This window comes from Bombus flavifrons, chromosome 3 (assembly GCF_040668555.2).
Source record: "Bombus flavifrons isolate JBK064 chromosome 3, iyBomFlav1_principal, whole genome shotgun sequence".
Taxonomy (NCBI): domain Eukaryota; kingdom Metazoa; phylum Arthropoda; class Insecta; order Hymenoptera; family Apidae; genus Bombus; species Bombus flavifrons.
In genome coordinates, this window is record NC_138444.1 from 10,208,198 (window position 1) to 10,227,809 (window position 19,612).

At 36.5% G+C, this 19,612-nt stretch overlaps 1 protein-coding gene across 3 annotated transcripts in view; it reads left to right on the forward strand.

Moving 5' to 3' along the window:
• The window catches only part of LOC138178260 (UNC93-like protein), a 57,588-nt gene extending 38,381 nt beyond the window's left edge, over positions 1-19,207 (forward strand). For 2 of the 3 annotated variants that reach the window (XM_069109925.1, XM_069109926.1), the window contains exons 4-6: positions 5,121-5,283; positions 11,979-12,246; positions 15,895-19,207. In XM_069109925.1, coding sequence (XP_068966026.1) covers positions 5,121-5,283; positions 11,979-12,246; positions 15,895-16,214 — 751 coding nt within the window. In that variant the 3' untranslated portion in view covers positions 16,215-19,207. The remainder of the gene's footprint in view (positions 1-5,120; positions 5,284-11,978; positions 12,247-15,894) is intronic. The other variant, XM_069109927.1, reaches the window with a different exon arrangement.
• Positions 19,208-19,612: the final 405 nt, after the last annotated feature.

Consider the following 19,612-nt stretch of genomic DNA (forward strand, 5'->3'; position numbering starts at 1 on the left):
TCTAACTGTTTGATTCTTGGAAGATCTTTATTTTAATAACGCTGTTAAAAATTGTTCTACGTAACTTGATGTTACTCGGTTCCTTTCGAAATGAAAGTAGCTACGAAAATATTCTTGTTACGTCGTACCGTTAAATCGTATATATAGTTTTATTTTACGTTTCCTCGTTTATGTTGTCGAATTAGTATTACGTTAATAGTACCTAACTAAAATTTAATAAATTTACTATATACTGAAATATATCTTTATCTTGTATATTAAGGTAATAAAAACAATTGTTATATGAAGAAGGATACATCCACACTAACGATTCGATAAATACATAGTAATGTAATATTTTCTACGAGAACAGCTTCGTATTTGTTTCATTCTTAATAGAGCTGTTTCTTAAGAATGATTAAAGTGTCGTAGAAAAATGAGTGACGAGTTTCACGTAAAACTCTGTTTGTCGCTCGACGTTGAGAATGGAAATTATGCTCGCGAGTTCAGGAGGAAAGAAACAATACAGAACGATTTTCGCGTAACTAGGTTTACGTAAATCCTTGCTGGCGAACTTTCGATTACCCAGACATCCAGTATCTAGCGTGTAATTAATTTACTGCTGTTCTCGAGTTCAATTCAGGAGATTATGTCAAGCCTCTCGTCCAAGAAATTTAGCGCTAAGAACGTAACCAATTGTACGCTATTCGCTGTTAAACATATTTCATTACGATTTCGTGTTTCTTCTGATCTTCCATGTAAGTCACTTACACCACGAAATTCGTCGTGTTTTAAGGCAACAACAAGTCTTAAAACTTTCTCAAAACAGCGTCCAGTGTACAGTGTAAAGCATACGTATATTTGTCAAGTGACCAGAATATGTTTGTCCCTGATACAACTAGCGAGACTCGTTTCAAGCGATGATTGGCCATTGCAAAATCTTCAAACAGACATCGATGACTCTGAGAATTGGCAAGAAAATGTAAATAGAAAAGTATACTTCAGCGATGAAAAAAGTGTTAAGATTCAAGGTTTCGTTCGAATCCTTTTACGTTAGAATAAAATTAATTTACAAGCTCATTGGAAGATAGTACACGTGTCTTCTCTTTAAAATACGATAATAATAAAAATAAGATAAATATAGGAATATTACAGATATATGATAATAAATATACCAAGTAGACTATAAATCATATAAATATATGACAGGTATATTTAGTAGATTCGATAATAGATTTCTAAACTTTCAGAAGAATATACAGATTTTCTTATTTTAACACTTGAAATCTATCATGAACGCACACCATTCGAATTTTGTTTTAATACTATCTTCTCGCAATAATTATCGTAATTATTTATAACCATTACGAACGATAATTTTTCTATCCTTTGTTCATTGCTCAATGATAATAAAACGCCGCTTGTTTAATTTCGTTAATTCGACAATTTCAAAAAGATATACCGCTGCGAGATCTTACCCATCCTTGACCATTTAATGGTTTAAGGGTTAATAATCGCCAGAAATCCAAACAACACAGATTTCTCGGGTCGTAAAACGTACCTTTGAATGCTGACCACAAGAAGATGGCCACGGTCGTTTAGCACCAGGCCGTTTAAAATTTATTTGGCGAATTGGCGAACGTCGCCCGAGGCTGCAGCGACTCTAAAAACCTCGGCTTCTCTCGTACGTCGGCCGGGTTGCTTCGTTCCACCGACTTTCTTCTGGCTGCTGAATCGCTGATCCCTCAGCCCCCTCAGGGTAGATCGTATTCAAGTGATCCGTGGCTAAATTTAGCGGCAGGATAATTTACCGGATTCTGTTGAACGGCTCTTTTACGAGTGTTCGCCTGCCTCTCTGCCTGACACGCTCGCCATGAGGATTTCCGCGATCTTTCTCTCTCGAAATTATCGACCTTCGTAGCCGATAGTGGATCCAGCAACTCGTGTAAAAATCCACCCTCTGCTGTCGTTTTCCGGTTGTGTTACGCGTTCGAACCTGTACACGCGTTTCACGTTCGACTTGAATTCGGAATTTTCTTTCGGTGAAAAAACCGTGACAAAAATTTGAACCGGTTTTTCGCCGAGATATAACGAACGTAGCCAGCCTTCATCGCGAAACGAAGCAAGTACGTACTACCACTTTGTACGGTGTACGGTGTACGTACAAGGTGTTCCACGTGAACGGGTCAAGATATAGCTACGCAAAGATAGAAGATAGAGAAGAAAGTTTCATTAGGCGAGATTCAGTGGTCTCGGATGATAGGCGATTTGACGTATATAGACATTTTCGAAATGGGAGTATTTTCAAGATTCTTTATTCGTTATCCGTATTTTTCTAAATGGAGCTACACAGTTTTTCGTATAGCAATCGACGCATCTCTAATTCCGCTACGCACTTTGCATCGTTTTCTTTCGTTGTTTGTTTCGATCGTGTCCTCTTTCGTTGAAAATAGCGTGAAAAGAAACATCGTTGATTTATTTGAATTTTTGCTTCGATGTTATGCCAAAGCTTTTCTCCAACACCTCGTGCAAACACGACTTTGCGCTTACTAAAACGACAGTGCATATGCATAACATAATACGAAGACTTGCGTCTTTCCTAGTTTTCCACTTCGTACATTTTGCGAAATTAAATTTAACGATATTTATCTTCCAAGCAAAGTTACACACTGACTGCTACGAAGTAGCGACTAAATATTTGACATTGAACGAGAAGATACCAAGATGGCAAAAAGCTTCGATTTTCGTCGGTTTCCAGATAGCAGACAAACGACACCTGTTTGTTTGACTCAGTTGCGTGAAGCATCCTGTACATGCACGTTAAGTCTGTTTCTGTGCGTATAAATGTACAGAGTTCATTCGAGGGAATTTTCAAGGAGAAGTTATTTTGTGCACTATGTTTTTGTAAGACGAACGTATCGCAAGATTACAATGCTACGCTTAAGCTTTCCACGTCTGATTTGGATGAACTTGAACGTTAAAGTATACCGAGACTAGAATTTTATATCGTACCACTTGTAAAATTACTCCTTCGATCAACCGGTCGTGTCTTCGAGAGACGAACGTTCGTTTTAATGAGCCCGCGTCTTGTAAATGTAAAGTTTATTGCTCATTAAGTGTTGGTTTGCTTTATTACAGCGTAGATTGGAGATTCTGACGAAGATGGAACGATTAACAACGAATCTCTTCCTCTGCTCTGAACCTATGAAAAATGACTGATCCTGTCGTGTAATCAGAAATTTAATTATACAATATATCTTTATACAGGGTGGTTGGTAACTGGTGGTACAAGCGGAAAGGGGGTGATTCTACGCGAAAAAAGAAGTCGAAAATATAGAATACAAATTTTTCGTTCGAGGCTTTGTTTTCGAGAAAATCGACTTTGAATTTTCGCTCGGTACGCGTGCGGTACGTTATAACGGATCTCACTGTAGATCGTTGTCTCGATGGAAAATTGTTAAAAAAAAAAAATATTTTATTCTACATTTTCGACATCTTTTTTCGCGTAGAATCACCCCCTTTCCGCTTGTACCACCAGTTACCAACCACCCTGTATAATATATTACTAAACAGTATAAGCATCGTTTCTTTAACAACTGTTTATTGTTTGTTAGATAGTTTCGTCATTACTTTTCCGCAAAACTTGTTTTTTTCTTAGCAATAGATTCCTGGAAACGATTTTTATAATCTTCTGGAATATCCAGCTTCTTGTAATGAAAACAACGTTTCGCAAAAATCAAAATACCAATAAGATGATTTATTTTGTCTGAGAATAGAAGATCTTTGCTTTCTGTTGGAAAACAACGCTCCTTCTATAGGTTTCGTCAGATTTTTATTTTTAATTCCTGCGTTTCATATTCATCGAACAAACGTATAATATACGGTATACAGCGAATTAAATCGACAATTAAAACTGCCATCGACAGCTTCTTGAACGATCCAGTAGCTATTTAGAACGGTTACATTTTATCGCGTGCTAATTAACTGACCTTTGATAAAAATTAAACTACGCATAGAAAGATTTCTAAATAAAGAAAAATGGGAATTCCAATTACCCTCGTCTCGTTATCCGCAACTGTTTAAACAATTATAATCTGTCGCAGGTGTTTTGAGAGAAATGTTGTGCGTATGTAACTGTAAAAAGAGTTACAAGTTAATGCTTCAAGTGTCAGAAATCATATTTCAAAACAGGAAATACTTGTGTTTGTCTTTGACCAATTCTTTTTGCATATCACGATTAGTATATTCCAACTAGTTGTTAATCAATCTACGGGCGTTCTACCTCACTGATTCCTGTCAACATTTCGCAATACGTACATTTCAAATCATGGGAGTATCAAGGCTCCATTGACAGCCTCTACTGTCACAGGCGTTCGAGATTACTTATTTAGCATAGGAAACCGGCACCACAAATGTATTAGAATAAATATACCAAGTCAGATAAGTCTCTACAACAATACACTTACGGTTTGATTGCGTTGTTACGCTATTTGAAAACTACAGGATTTAAGCTACGGTTAAAAGAGCACGATGATATGCCACGTTCTTTTAGCTGATAAAACCAGACACTTAATCCTAAATCTAGATAAAACTACAATTTTGATAATATAACATTGTATTACGTTTGAAGATTTAAAAATACCGATTGTCACAACATTTCAAGATACTTATCGTTGCAAATTATAGATTTGATTTCTTGCCAAACTTCGTACATTCGTCGCTTACTTTTCTAAGGATTGGCATCTTTCACGTGGACCATTGAAATACTCGTCAAACATCGGGCATAGTATTTTCAATTATCGAACAGTAAACGTGGAAGAACCAATAAGAATGGATTTATCATAATCTTTTCCTCCTCTGGTGTTTATTTATTTTTCTTCCAAATTTAAAGACGGTGAAGCCTGAAAGTGCACGACGTTCGATCAGGAATTTACGAAGATCGTCGAAATTAACAGACATCCGTTTCTCCTGCGACACGGACAATTTTCACTTCCGACACTTGCGTCGTTTACCATTTCTGTGTCATTTCCACTTGTCGATCGTGTCTGCAACCTCGAGGCAACTTCTCAAATTAGTCGCGCGACGAGAGCTTAGACTTAATTCGGACGGAATAACGAGAATTCTCCTCTTCCCTGTTACAGGTATGGCGAGAAACAAAGAAAAGTGGACAGTCAAGAGCTCAGTGGTATACAATTGCTCTCGGCAACTGCTTATCAACTGAAGAAGCCTTATCAGCAGCTCCTTATACCAATCACAATATGGATCGGCATGGAGCAAGCGTTCATCGGTGCAGACTTTACACAAGTGAGTAATTAGCACTGTTGACAACTTCTACGAAACTCTAATTTCACATCGATGTAATCAAACGATGTGTTACGAGCAAAAATAAAGAAAAAAAACACATTAGCTTTTCGTCTTCGATGTAAGAACTTGATTTTTCTTTAACAATCTACGAACGAGATTTCCTCGATGGAGAGTTTAATTAATTTTTGAAAGCACGATATCGTCGTACGTGATTACACAAATACTCATTTCATGTATACATAATGATTTACATAATAGCACTTACGAATATTCATTTTAATCGAGATATTACAAGATCGATAAGATATTAAGTTAGTTGACGTAAGCGTAAACTATTTCTTATTTTTTATTATTTTATCGTGTTTTATATATCCTTGTATTTATCCCATATTTGTTATTCTATTATTTTTATAATCTTCGTACGAACTGTTATTGTTATTATAACATAGAGTCTGCGATTTATTTATACGTTCTAAGCGTATTACGCGATCGTTCGACAACGAATTCTCTCTCCGTGTAAAACTTTCTCTACGATCTTGCGACGAATAAACTAACAATTTCAACGCGTTTTATTGCGTTTGGACAAAAACCACGCATTTAAGGATTAAGTTAACGAGTTTCCAAGAGTTCGACGATATATTGTCCGACGGTTGCTTAACGACTCGGGCAATTATTTACGACTCACGAGGCAGAACAATCGAACAACAATGAGATTCGTATAACTTCGCCCACGCTGCTCGTTACAAAATGAACGAGCCCGTTGTCGGTGGAAGCTTGGTTCGATAAGACATCGATTACGAACCAACTATTATGCATTCGAGGATGAATCTCTTCACGTCGAAGGAACCGAAGCGAAGAATCGAGACGATCTCGTGAAACGTGACCGACCATTTAAAAGTATAATAATATTGGTTAGAATAATGGTTTACGCAGAATTATCCAGCCGATTATCCAAGAATTCTTCGTTGCTCGTTTCAGAAATTTGCAACACAATTTCAATGCTGCCACTCTAGCATATCGTAGCAAAATAAATAATTTTGTAACAATAACATTTCTTTAATAGAATTTTTATCGTTAATTCTGAACTTGGTTCGTCTGTATTCCATTTATTCGCTTCTCGTTGCTTGCGTTTTATTACAATTTCATTTACCGCAACGAGGTTCAACAGTTAATGGCCGATTAACCGAACTTTCGCCGATTAAATCCACTTACACATATCCGAACGTGAACTCGTATCGCGTGAACGAACGGCAATAAATAGCAAAGAAATGTACGACGAGTTAGACGGATGACGGATATTTACGGAAATTGATATTTTTATACATGGACTGAATTTGCAACGAATTAAAAGATCAGGATCTAGCCAGAGATTCGTTTCACTCGTCAAATATTATAACTGGATACTGTTAACACTAGAACTACAGATAGTTAGCGCGAAGCTATTTCTATCAAAACCAGTCAAAATGAATGGCCTTTAAAAAATACGTAATAATAGAATATTTTCATATTTATCGATTTATTACTTTCTTACAGAAGCAATTTCATGCTATGTAGTACATTTTTCGTATTACTAATCCATCTGGGATCATGACCCCTAAACGAGGGTCGACACATTTATGAAATTGTAGAACCAGTTGTTTTGACTGGTGTGGTATTTCCACCGTTAGCATCTAGTTATCTAGCGATCGATCCGGAATTTTCCTGATGACTGGTATCATCATATCGAATGATACGCAGTAGAAATTTGAAAAACGCGTGGCAAGTTGTACAAAACGAAGAAATTGGTTAATTGGGGTTCGATAAACAGATTGCAGGACCCTTTTACCCTTTGACAAATACCAGTCATTTCGACTGGTATTGGTATAAGTAGCCTTGATACAAAATTATTTTTAGTTTGAATACATAAAGAACGAAATAAAATTCATTGTATTATTCCTTTAGTTATCGTTGCGGAAAAAAAATATAACACGAAGTAGAAATTTGAAAATAAATTTGTAAAAGCAGTCAATTCGGCTGGTGTGGTAGTTCTAGCGTTAAATAGTTCGCATATTTTTACACGTTACGCGCATTCTGCCACCTTCTACGTCCCTCGATTTCCCATAAACGCACTAAGAACACGTAATTTACGCGATTTTTATTACAAGTAGAACTACGTGAACTTGGTCTCATCGCCGATATCTCTACGTCTTTTTGCAAAAACAAAAGTCGAACAGGGGTTTGATCGTAAAATATCTTACGTGGTATCGTCGTATGAACGTAATGGTATCATGTTGGACGATGAAAATCCATTGGATGAGAGAGAGAGAGAGAGAGAAAAAAGAAGAAACGCAGTAACAAAAGCGAACAGTAAACTAAAATCGTTAATCATTATCCTCATCAGATGCAACACAAAAACCTGGCTAGGATCACCCGGATACTAACCGGATACAGAACGGCAGGTTCGTGATGCGTAACGGCCATGCGAGGTCGTACAATTGTTCTCCGGAAATACATGCTACTGATCACAGATATGCTGAAATATCGGCTGAAGCACGCATCCTTTGGCTTTTAAAGCGCTGAATGACTTTAAATTATAAGTTGTATAATATACTATTGGCTCTGCGTACAACTAAAAAATCGCCAGCATGAAACTGAATGGCGTATAAATACGGCATTGCTCGTAACTATACTTGTTTGATCTTTGGTAACGCTGAATTTTCATACGCGAAAGAAAAAAGAACATTATCGTCTATTTCCTTGAGAAATTGGGTAAAGCGTGCGTTTGAAAGTTATCCATTAAAAAGATAATATTTTGCTAATGGTACGCGAGAATCGTATAAGTATGTGAATCATTAGTATTAGTTAGTATTAGTTTGAAATAAATTCTTTTTTTTTTTGTTTTTAATTTTGCGATTAGAATTTAGGAACCCGAGTCTTAGAAGTCTGCTGTAAATTCCTAGTTTGCCACGTTCGAGTACAAAGAGCCTCTCGAACGACGTTTCCACAAGATTTAACAATTACAAGGTTCTTAGAACGTCAATTTAGTTCTTTGCGATTATCTTGTAAAAAATGATTTACATAGCGTCATGTGTATAAGTGCAATGATCGTAAAGAATAAAATCGTCGTAGATCCTTGCAATTAAATGACTAATTCCTATCGAAGATAAGCGCGAGTCTGCCAGCTACATTTTCTTGGTAATTCACGTTACTAATGGGTATTCCTTTAAATTTGGCAGGATGTAATTTAGTTACGAAATTCAAATAGAAAAACTCGTGATAATTTCGTAGTAAGAGTACGCGAAGCAGTGGCAAGTAATTTTCCATTCGTTCGTATAGATACGAGGGCAGGTTGGAAAGTTCCCGGAATGACAATAGCAATAACAATTAATGCAATTCCCAGCGGCGATACCTCAAACTTTCCTATCCGTCCTCGTACGTATTTCACCAGCGTTCGTCCTTTCTTGCCTTAATTTGCTCTCGTATGAGCGAACCAAACGTTTGATTTAACTGTTGAGGTTATTCAATGTGTAAACAGAGAAAACTCGTGGATAAATTGTGAGGCAGAAAATATATTTAAATAAAAGTGTAATTATAAGTAAGAATACAATTTGAGCTGGTCCAGATCCGCACGCTAGCTGTGTTACTACTGTTTATGGTCTGACTTCGTCGCAGTCTTTTGTCTACGCGCTGTCGGTGGCTTCAGTGCTTGAGAAAACTAAAAAGACCAGATGTAGAGTTTTCTTATAAGTGGTGACCACTTCAACACCCTCCCTAAAACTCTACATCCCTACAAATTTCTCAAATTTACAAATTATCTCTTAATATTTTTCTAATTCTTGTCGTAAATATCTGAAAATTAATTTGTCAATGCCTTCACAAGTACATTTGCCAGCCGCCTTTCTCTTTTTCATTCAAATTAATTTATTTCAAAAAATACTAGAAGACTAAACAAATCATGTAGAGTTTTTCCCTTCTTTTTTTTATTTTTTTTAAAAGCGATAACCACTTCGACATTAACAAACAACGAAATGGAAACAGACACGCGTTCGAACAGAAATCTCGTATTCAAATTTCTTCGTATCTGAATTTCCCTATCTCTCCTTAAATGAATTGAAAATTATTTTCAATGCACTTGAAATATCATGTAACGTTGCAGAGATACGGATATCGGTTTTTGAAAACGAGCAAAACAGCGCGACAGGATTACTGACCAATCGATCATAGTGTCGACGTACTTACGAGCAATGATATAAGTATAGACGTATGCGTATGCAAAATATGAGGAAAAAAGAGAAGGGGAAGAAAAGGAGCAAAAGGAGATGATACAGTTTGGAAGGTAAACCTGTTGGAAACCAGTTCGATGATGAAATATGTGGGCAAATTGGGCGAGGAATAAAGTAATTGGAAGAATAAACGCTACTGGAAAGCATCGGGGATGTTGGGATGCTGACTTCCATTGAATCAGCTGGTTCGACATGTTATAAATAGCCCAGAATCTTATTCTTGCAGCAATTCCCCGATACCACTTCCATACCTGGAATCTCGTGAACCAGTATTTCTTCTTTTTTTCTCGTTCTACTGGTGCATCGATGCGATGGTGTGGCTGGACCCTGCGCAGCTATCACGCACACGAAGTGGCTAAATGAAAGCACGTAGGAACGACGAACGCATCTTCGCAGCATCCACAGTGTCAGCGAAATTTCTTTGATTCTGTAATCGAGTTTCCTTACTTTGGATTCACGTTATCAGCATTGTTTCGCACGTTGCGTTCTTCCTATCGTGAGAATTTCGTCAAATTGTATTATTCTTACGCGACAGACGATTTTTGAGATACGATGTTTCTCGAAGAAGGAATTTATGATAGAAGTAAATATAGGAAAGAAATTTTTAGTCTCCGCGTTACTTCTATCGTCTGAATTTATTGTTTTCTAATATTTCAGTTGTTTCGAGGTATATTAAATATTCTTCCTAAGTGTGTTAGTTCCTATTATATTATGATTCTATAATATACAGGTGGTTGATAACTGGTGGTACAAGCGAAAAGGGGGTGATTCTACGCGAAAAAAGAAGTCGAAAATATAGAATACAAATTTTTCGTTTAAGGCTTTGTTTTCGAGAAAATCGACTTTGAATTTTCGCTCGGTACGCGTGCGGTACGTTAAAACGGATCTCACTGTAGATCGTTGTCTCGATGGAAAAATTAAAAAAAAAATTAAAAAAGAAATTTTTATTTTATATTTTCGACTTCTTTTTTCGCGTAGAATCACCCCCTTTCCGTTTGTACCACCAGTTATCAACCACCCTGTATAATAATAATAATAATTTAATTTCCATTTCGCGGCCAAGAAACGCGACTTGGACTTACAGCTTCTCTAATCACGCACATCCTCGTTCGATCTTCTAACTTGTTCTTCCATATTTCGCTATCATATATTATAAATATAATTCTTTTATGTGATATCACATATGAATTTACATTTCATATGTGCAAAAACAAGGACTAGGTATTGGACGGAAAAGAAATATTTAGTACAGGTATCTTAAAATAACAGAAAAACTCGAGAATAGTAAATTTTCATTTATCTCTTCTTTTCTTTGTTGAATATACAGGGTGGTTGGTAACTGGTGGTGCAAGCGGAAAGGGGGTGATTCTACGCGAAAAAAGAAGTCGAAAATATAGAATAAAGATTTTTTTTTTTTATTTAAAAAAAAATTTTTTTTTTAAATCTACAGTGAGATCCGTTATAACGAGACGTGATAAAGTGCACGCGTACCGAGCGAAAATTCAAAGTCGATTTTCTCGAAAACAAAGCCTCAAACGAAAAATTGTTATTCTATATTTTCGACTTCTTTTTCGGCGTAGAATCGCCCCCTTTCCGCTTGTACCACCAGTTACCAATCACCCTGTATAATAATTTCTCGATCATAGAAAATTATAACACATAACATACATTCGTAAGAAAACTACAACAATGAGATGCTCTGATTAACGAACACCCAGTATGCAGGATAAGATCGCTCACGATCGATTGATCACATTGATCAACTCCATACCGTAGGACTCTACTTATCCGTATTAGTCGCGGGACAAAAAGTTTATATAATTGGAGTTCGTATAATGGCAGTTTGCCAATTATCCCCGCTACCTGCCACTTTTCGTTCGTATAATAGGATCTCGAGTTCAGGTTGACAAGTTGAAGCAGCGAAACTTCAATTAATCGAGCGTTAACCACGAAACGTCGTTCGAAGAAACGATGTTCGCGTAGATGGGTTTCCATCGTAATTTTTAGAAGTAATGAAAATTTCCGAAAAATAATTTAATAAAAATATCAGCATTCTTTTCAATTTTATCGCAGAAGCTACGATTATTTATGCCATCTTTACGTCGTCGAACTCACAGAAGATCAGTCGTTCCTCGAGAATGAAACATCAAATCGTGTAACTTACGTAACGAAATTCAGAAACGAGGAAAAAGTAGAATCGACCACTCGCCTTACGACAGCCGCATAAAACTCAGCTGTTGAATACCATCGAACCTGTAATCTTTTTATTACGATCCTTTCCTATCAACTGGATTTCATCGATCCGTTACGAACGATGCAATGTATCCTATCGCTACCTGTAACCAGACATTCCGTGAATCAATGTGACATCGTCTGTCACGTTTTCACGAACATCGCTGGATCTTAACAATACTCGATCCTTCTCTTTTTCAGGCCTACATTTCCTGCGCGTTGGGTGTACACCGGGTTGGCTACGTTATGATCTGCTTCGGAGTGGTGAACGCTATTTGCTCCTTGGTCTTCGGCTCTTTGATGAAATTCGTCGGAAGACAGCCACTTATGGTGCTGGGTGCTATCGTTCACGTTAGTCTTATCGTCGTGCTACTCCACTGGAAACCTAACCCCGATAACCCTTACGTTTTTTACACGGTTTCCGGGCTGTGGGGTGTTGGTGACGCTGTTTGGCAGACGCAAGTCAATGGTACGTATAACTTTGCTTTTGGAGAATACAGCAGAGCAACTGGTTCTTGTCACGATGGTCATCGATGGCCCTCGTTCGTCGCCACATTTTTCTGCACTATCGTCTACGATAAGATAAATTTCACGGATTAATAGATCTTCAACGATGCGAATGATTCGTTAGCTTGTTACAATGTGGTTGATATTATTGGATTGGCGACTAAGTGATTGCGGATTTTGTCATTAGGTGTGTCGAGATATGTATAATTTCCTGTGCTGGACTGGATTAAATGCGTAGTAGAGATACTTGTATGTGGGTATCAGTGTGTGAAGGTATGTGTGTGCGTGTGAAAACAGATGAATGTAAACTATTCAGTCGGTTAACAGTCGGGTATAGAAGAAAGTGTTGAGACGCGTACAAGCGTGTATCGATGAATATATTCGAAATCGTCCATAAAATAAATATACAGGGTGGTTGGTAACTGGTTGTACAAGCGGAAAGGGGATGATTCTACGCGAAAAAAGAAGCCGAAAATATAGAATAAAATTTTTTTTTTTTTTAATTTTTCCATCGAGACAACGATCTACAGTGAGATCCGCTATAACGTACCGCACGCGTACCGAGCGAAAATTCAAAGTCGATTTTCTCGAAAACAAAGCCTCAAACGAAAAATTGTTATTCTATATTTTCGACTTCTTTTTTCGCGTAGAATCACCCCCTTTCCGCTTGTACCACCAGTTACCAATCACCCTGTATAACTATCCTAATATTAATTCCAAGCGTAAATATAGTATTCCTGTAACATTATTTCGGCTTCAAAGATCCACAATTCTCAACAAGGCGGTATTGACAAAATCCGCAATCACTTAGTTGCCAACAGAATATTACAGCGGTTTGTGGGTTAAAAATGCGCAAATATAACAAAATGTTTCGCAATGATTAAACGTTACGGTATAGCATATCTCAGTGTGTATCGGTGGCTGCCAGGGTAAAATGCAGGAAATTCACGTGGTAGTGGTGGGAATCTTGCTTTTAACTACTAGAATATACATTATTATCTAAAAAATCGATTATCAGCTGTTCGATTATCATGAATCTCTCACATACGCTGATTTTTATTAAAACAATTTCATTTATGACTATTTGAATAACTATGAGAAGAGATGGGAACGATGATAACGATGGATTGTTTTTAACGAGCCAGTCTGATTATTTGTGTCGGTTTCATGGTACGTTACAAGTGAAATTAGATTCTCTTATCGCGAAATTCAATCAGAATATATAATAGATAATAGCAAATAGATAACAGGTAATAGATAATAGTAAATGTAAAAGAGGAAAGATATCTAACGTAAGGTATGAAAAGTACCTTGACATGGATTTATAAAGGATTATTAAACTACTACAGTTCCTTATTTTATCTGTTATTAGTATGAATCAGAAACTATTTGACGTACGGTTAGCTAAGGACGCAATTCACAAACAGATACAATGCGTTTAAATATTTTTGTATGCAATGATCTTAAAATATACCACGTATGAGTCATATGTAAAATAAGCGTTGAAAAGAATGGAAAACAGCTAGTTGCAAGCGCAATGACAAGTATGTACAGAGACCGATTTTTCATACGAAAATGGACAAGTAGTAGCAATGTTCATTCGACATGACGAATAGCCGGAACTTCTCGTGGTATAGTCTTTTCTTCCTCTTCGAGAATTCTTCGTTAATTCGTGTCTAAAGAATGCCATTATCAACTGTCCTAACTGGTTAGCCTCGTCTTGGAAAAAGGAAAACTTTATTGTATGTTTGTCGAATGGCTGATTATGGCATACTTATATGAGACTTCGAGTTGAATATTCAATTCAAATCGATGGTTTATTAGATTCCTTTATTTTGTAATCGAGGCATTTTCTATTGACAGGATGAAATATTTGTCAAACGTCTACTAAAGAGGAATTAAATTATATCTAGAGAAACAGATAGATGCTGTTGATAAGAAAGAAGAAAAAAGAAAAGATTGGAATTATTCCAAGGAGAAACTTAATGATGTTGAGATTACTTAAAAGACTTCTTTTCCTTTTTTTTTTTTTTTTTTTGTATGTCAATTATTCGCAAAGTAGCTATAGGAAGAAAAATTCAGTACAATTAGGTCAATCTTTCCTAGAAGATACTCGATTTTATACGGTTGTATAATTTTTTCGACATCGTTGATATTTTAATCGTAATGTTTCGTAGAAAAAGTTCGGCGTACAAGTTCAAACGAAAAGTCACCGATACGTTTATTGACGAATACGATTTTTTGATATTCTTCTCGAATTTAGGAAACTTTCTAACAAAAAGGAAAACACGATTAGCTCGAAAATGACTAGAAGGAGATAGGAAACAATGAGAACTGTGTACGAAAGAATAACGCGGTATTCCGCTGAAAGGAAAAAGAAATAAATCCAAAAAAAAAAAAATGGATAAAAAATTGGAACAGCTGGAGGAATGGTTAAGGAAGATAGAAAGACTGAGGAAAGAAAAGTTAGCAGGTACGCAGAAGCAATCGGGCTGGCTAAAACGAGATAACAGTTTCAGAATAGAAAGACTCTTAGCATGTGGGTTTGAGCAACTGGGTTAAGGATAGTATAAGCATAAAGTATGGAAGGATAAATGAGGAGATCGAAGGAGGAAGCGTGTGATTAGAAAAATCGTAAGCGAGTTGTATTTCTTGGCCGCGAGTTTGAAATAAATTATTATCATTATTATTATATAGCAATGTCTCGAGACAACGACAATTCGAAAAAGCATAAATTGCTAATGGAAAAGTTATTTCTTGAGTTCAAGAAAGTCAATTTAACTATCTCGGTAATTGCGAAAAAGTTTAAGGGGGTATTCTGGTCTAGAGGCATGAATTTCGGGCGATTTTTGAAGCTCAGTACAAGCGAAACAAAAAATATTTTTGCTATCCTTCTTTTTAGCATTTGTTTATTGATATTTCGAGATTACGTAAAAAATTCACTGAAAAACAAAACTCAATATTTAAAAAGTTACGAGCTGGCAAAGTGGATGCTGTCAAAAAAATGGGGTGTCGTGGCGTGCATGATATCAACTCTTCTGGTCATCTGAAATAAAAAATGCGAGCGGATTCTTAATTAGTATGGATGCCGTTATCGTCTGAACCTTGGAAAAGTCAATACAACATTTTTTCACAAAATGACGGCCGTTTGAAAAAAAATTTCTTATTTCGCACGTTTTTTTGACAATTCCGAACGTTTAAAAAATAGTAACATTAAAGATTTTGAGCTGAGCGTGGTCCGGACGATAGAGCAGTATACAAGAAATATTCAGACCAAATTTAAAATAAATCGGTTCGTTAGAACTTGAGATATCGTGCACGCCAACTCGAAAAAAGTAGGTTCGAGAAAAACGCGTTTAAAGTTTTGAGACAAGTTTACTCGGACAACGTCTACCGTCTACTATTCATTTGTTTCGGTCAGACCGGAGCAGATGCCTGAAAAATCCTTTTAAGGGCATATTCTTGAATGTCTAAACTTTGGAAATATGAAAAAAAAAATTTTTTGACTTTTTCAAATTTCTAGACCAGAATACCCCCTTAATTCGATCCTTAAATTCCATCATTAACGAACGTTCAAGAATTGACCTAATTGTTTCTTCTCAATTTGCAGGTCTCTACGGAACACTATTCAGGCGTAACAAGGAAGCCGCGTTCTCCAACTATAGACTATGGGAGAGTGCCGGTTTCGTGATAGCATACGCATACAGCACCCATTTATGCGCCCGTATGAAGCTGTACGTGATGCTAACAGTGCTTCTTATCGGGACAATTGGCTACATCATAGTGGAACTATTGCATAGGCGTAAACAGAAAAGGCTGAAGGCGATCGCGGAGGATCCAAAAGCGGCCCAAGCAGAGGCGAACCAAGTGGAAGAAACGGACGACGAAAAGGACGATATAGACGACGATATCATTATCACTCACCTCTGAAGCAATATCACGATGCGAACTCGCGCACCGACGAGGAATCTCATCAGTGTCTCAAGCTCTTCTCTTTTACTCTTCCTTATTGCTTTTTCCTGTAATAACGAACGCAGCTACCTTTTATCAGTCGACGAAGATGCACGATGATACATCCGTCATAGATAAGCGAGCTATCGAAAACTGACTGAAAAAGTGATATCACGATTGTTGCTTGTTTATAGGAAGCGTAAGGGATAGTAGGCGTGGTTTTTGTTTTATTTGTTTTGTTTAAAAGAACGTAGGACGGGAATCGATACGATGAACGATACGAATATATAAAGAGGAAGAATGTTCATCGATTACTCGTGTTACTGATATTATACGAATTTGCGATGAAATTGTAAGTCCATCTCGGAGATGAATTATCAGTAAGAAATATCGCTAGATTACGATAAGATGGAGAGAAGGTTTTACTCTTATTAGAGCGTTCGAAAATTTCTCTTCTTTTTTTTTTTGTAAATTGTTCGCGCGTTGATTGTTGATTTTATAAATTTCACTTTAGACGAGCTTCGTTCGTTCTTCGCTACGTAACGTAGCGCGTGTTGGCGTAACGCACGCCGGCGTTTCTTTTCTTTTCTTGCATCGAGGAACGAAAGAAAAGGAGAAAGGGAAACGCAAATCGCGCACGCGACAAAGCTCGCGACTCTGTACTTGAAACGCGTTTCTGCTGGGAAACGAGCAGCCACGAGACACAGCGTGAAAGAATAAAAGAAAGAAACCGACTCATACAAAATTAATGAGGGATAAGGAAAATGCACGAAGGGTGTATACCTAGACGACGATCAGTCCCGCTTCGTGCACGTGTTGTTACACGTATCGCTTGCAACGGTTCAACACACAGCGATTCCATTGTCGACCGTTAAAACGAATTGCTTGCCTTGACGGTGCTAGAAGCGCGTTCCGATGCCATATTCGTCCTTATGCGTTTACATAGTCTATTCGAGATCTTCACTTAAGCGTAAGTTTTATTATTCAAAAAACAGAAAAGAGAAAAAGAAAGAGAAGAAAATGATAATAGGAACTAAATTAAAAGTATCATTGAAGTATCAGCCATAAATAAACTATTATATAAATCAGCGAATTTGATTTTTTCAAATAGTACAAAGGGGAAAAGATCAAGAAAAATAATAAAATACGTTCAAAGAACGTATACGATAAGTAACAAAATTACTTATACAATGAAAATTATACAATAAGAAATATATACAACTGAAAGTAATTTAAAATATTAGAAATATATTATTTATTAGATTCTGAGACAGGAAAATCACAAAAGTATTTCTAAGTACACTGTGTTACAATCACTATCTTATTATTATTAGACAATAAAGAACCTCTTAATATACTTTTTATTTAAAAGTACATATATGAGGTATTATTAAAAAATTCTTTATACTGTCTTATCATTCTACAAATTTTTGTTATATTTTCAGTTGTAAAAATAATTTCGTCGCTCATTGTACTCGTTATAGATGAACAAGCAAAAGAGACCATTCGTTAAACGAATTCGTGACGAGTTGACTATTCGTAGATCGTACATATTCGTAAGATGTAAGACACCTCCTCATTGCCACTATGTGGAAGCGCTTCGTAGCAACTTGCCATTAAGTTTTATCGGAATTTGTGTCCCAGTTTTGTGATAAAAAGATCGGATCTTCTCATGCCGAGCGATTCGATCGTGAATCCGCTTATCTTGTATATAGATTATGGATAGCAATTGTATATGCGGTGAAATGGATATTCCATTTGAATGCGTTGTTCTGGCTCAGTGAAGCCACGATTTTTCAAACTGTAAACTGGCCGACTTCGTGTCTTTGTTGTCTTTTTTTATTCATGACTACAGATGCACTTATCGTTCAGATCAAACATCCACTGGATCGAGCCTGTAATTTATATTTTAACTATTCTGTGACTAAAATATTTGCTAAACTATGACGACAAGGGATAATTTATTTTATTAATTTAAATCATGGGCACGAGGTTCTCTATTCTGAGACACATTTTATGCAATTTGCAAACGATAAAGGAATTTCAATCGGATGATATTTTCGTTTTGTTCGTTCGATTGATGCAGGCTAAGTCTGTCGTGGAAAACAGGCCGGGATTGTGCATCTGCATTCGATCGATGGAACCGAAACCGTCGAAGAGAATCAACTCACGAAGAAACATTTCCAAGGAACATTTCACGTTCACCATCGCCAAGAGTATGACGAGGAGGAAGAGCGTAGATTGTAAAATTCCATCCGATGCATTTCTCTCGTACGTGCACCACGAAATGCTTCCAATTGTCAGTAATAATCATGATAATAATCGTGAAAACGATATCGTGATTGAGCATGATCTTAATTACGTATGTTAGAGACAATAACGAAAAATTATGACGTATTAGTAGTAGACGTAAGGAACATTGTAGTCGTTAATTTAACGTTAAGTATTCAGAAAAATTTATTTTATAGATCATCTTTGTTTCTTTTCCTTTTCTTCTCTTTCGATATTCCAAAGAAAGAGAAAGAAAGGAAAAACATGAAAGTAGGCAAAGGCGAATATTATTATACGTATGTATTCTTCTTTTCGCGAAAATTCATGATCAATTGTTTTCGTAACGAAGGACCAAGGCAAGATGATTATATTGTTATCCATATAGAATAGTCTCAAAATGGAGGAAGGAAAAAAAAGAAATACAAAAGGATAGTTGGTTCTATCCCGGATGTAATGTTGAATCAGTATTTTGTTAATCGAATCGAATTGTATTATGCGTTAGTTATTACGATCGTTCGATGATCACGTATGATGAACATACTGACCTACTGTGTATTGTATTAGCATCCCTCACGACAGTATGTATTCCGTCCACCAATCGATAAGATTGCTCAAGAATCTTTAACATAAGATTAGAGTACCAATAAAACCTATGTCGCACTTACATCTTTTTATATATACTTACGTAATATGCATATATATTTTGCCATTTCGATGGGACCAAAAATGTACTTAATAATTTCCAAGAAAGTAAATAGTTTCCGTTTAATTTGTACTTCTGGCTAAGGGAAGAAGCATATTATGGATAAACGTTGGTCGAGGAAAATTTGACGAATCGTTTGACTGAGATCGCACGGCTGAAATTTCTATCGTTAACTTTCACTTTTCTCGATAGTTCAGTAGATAGTAGGAAAACAGACTAGAGAGACGTATTTCTTAATGTCGTAACATTTGTACAAAAGGAGGATGAATCTTTTGCGGAAAGTATTAAAACAATACTCTATACAGTTGTATAAAGGAAACGTGCACGTGCATCGTGTTGTTTTCCTCCCTTTCGATAAATCGAAAGCAATATTTCATTACAAAATTTGTAACAGACTATCGGA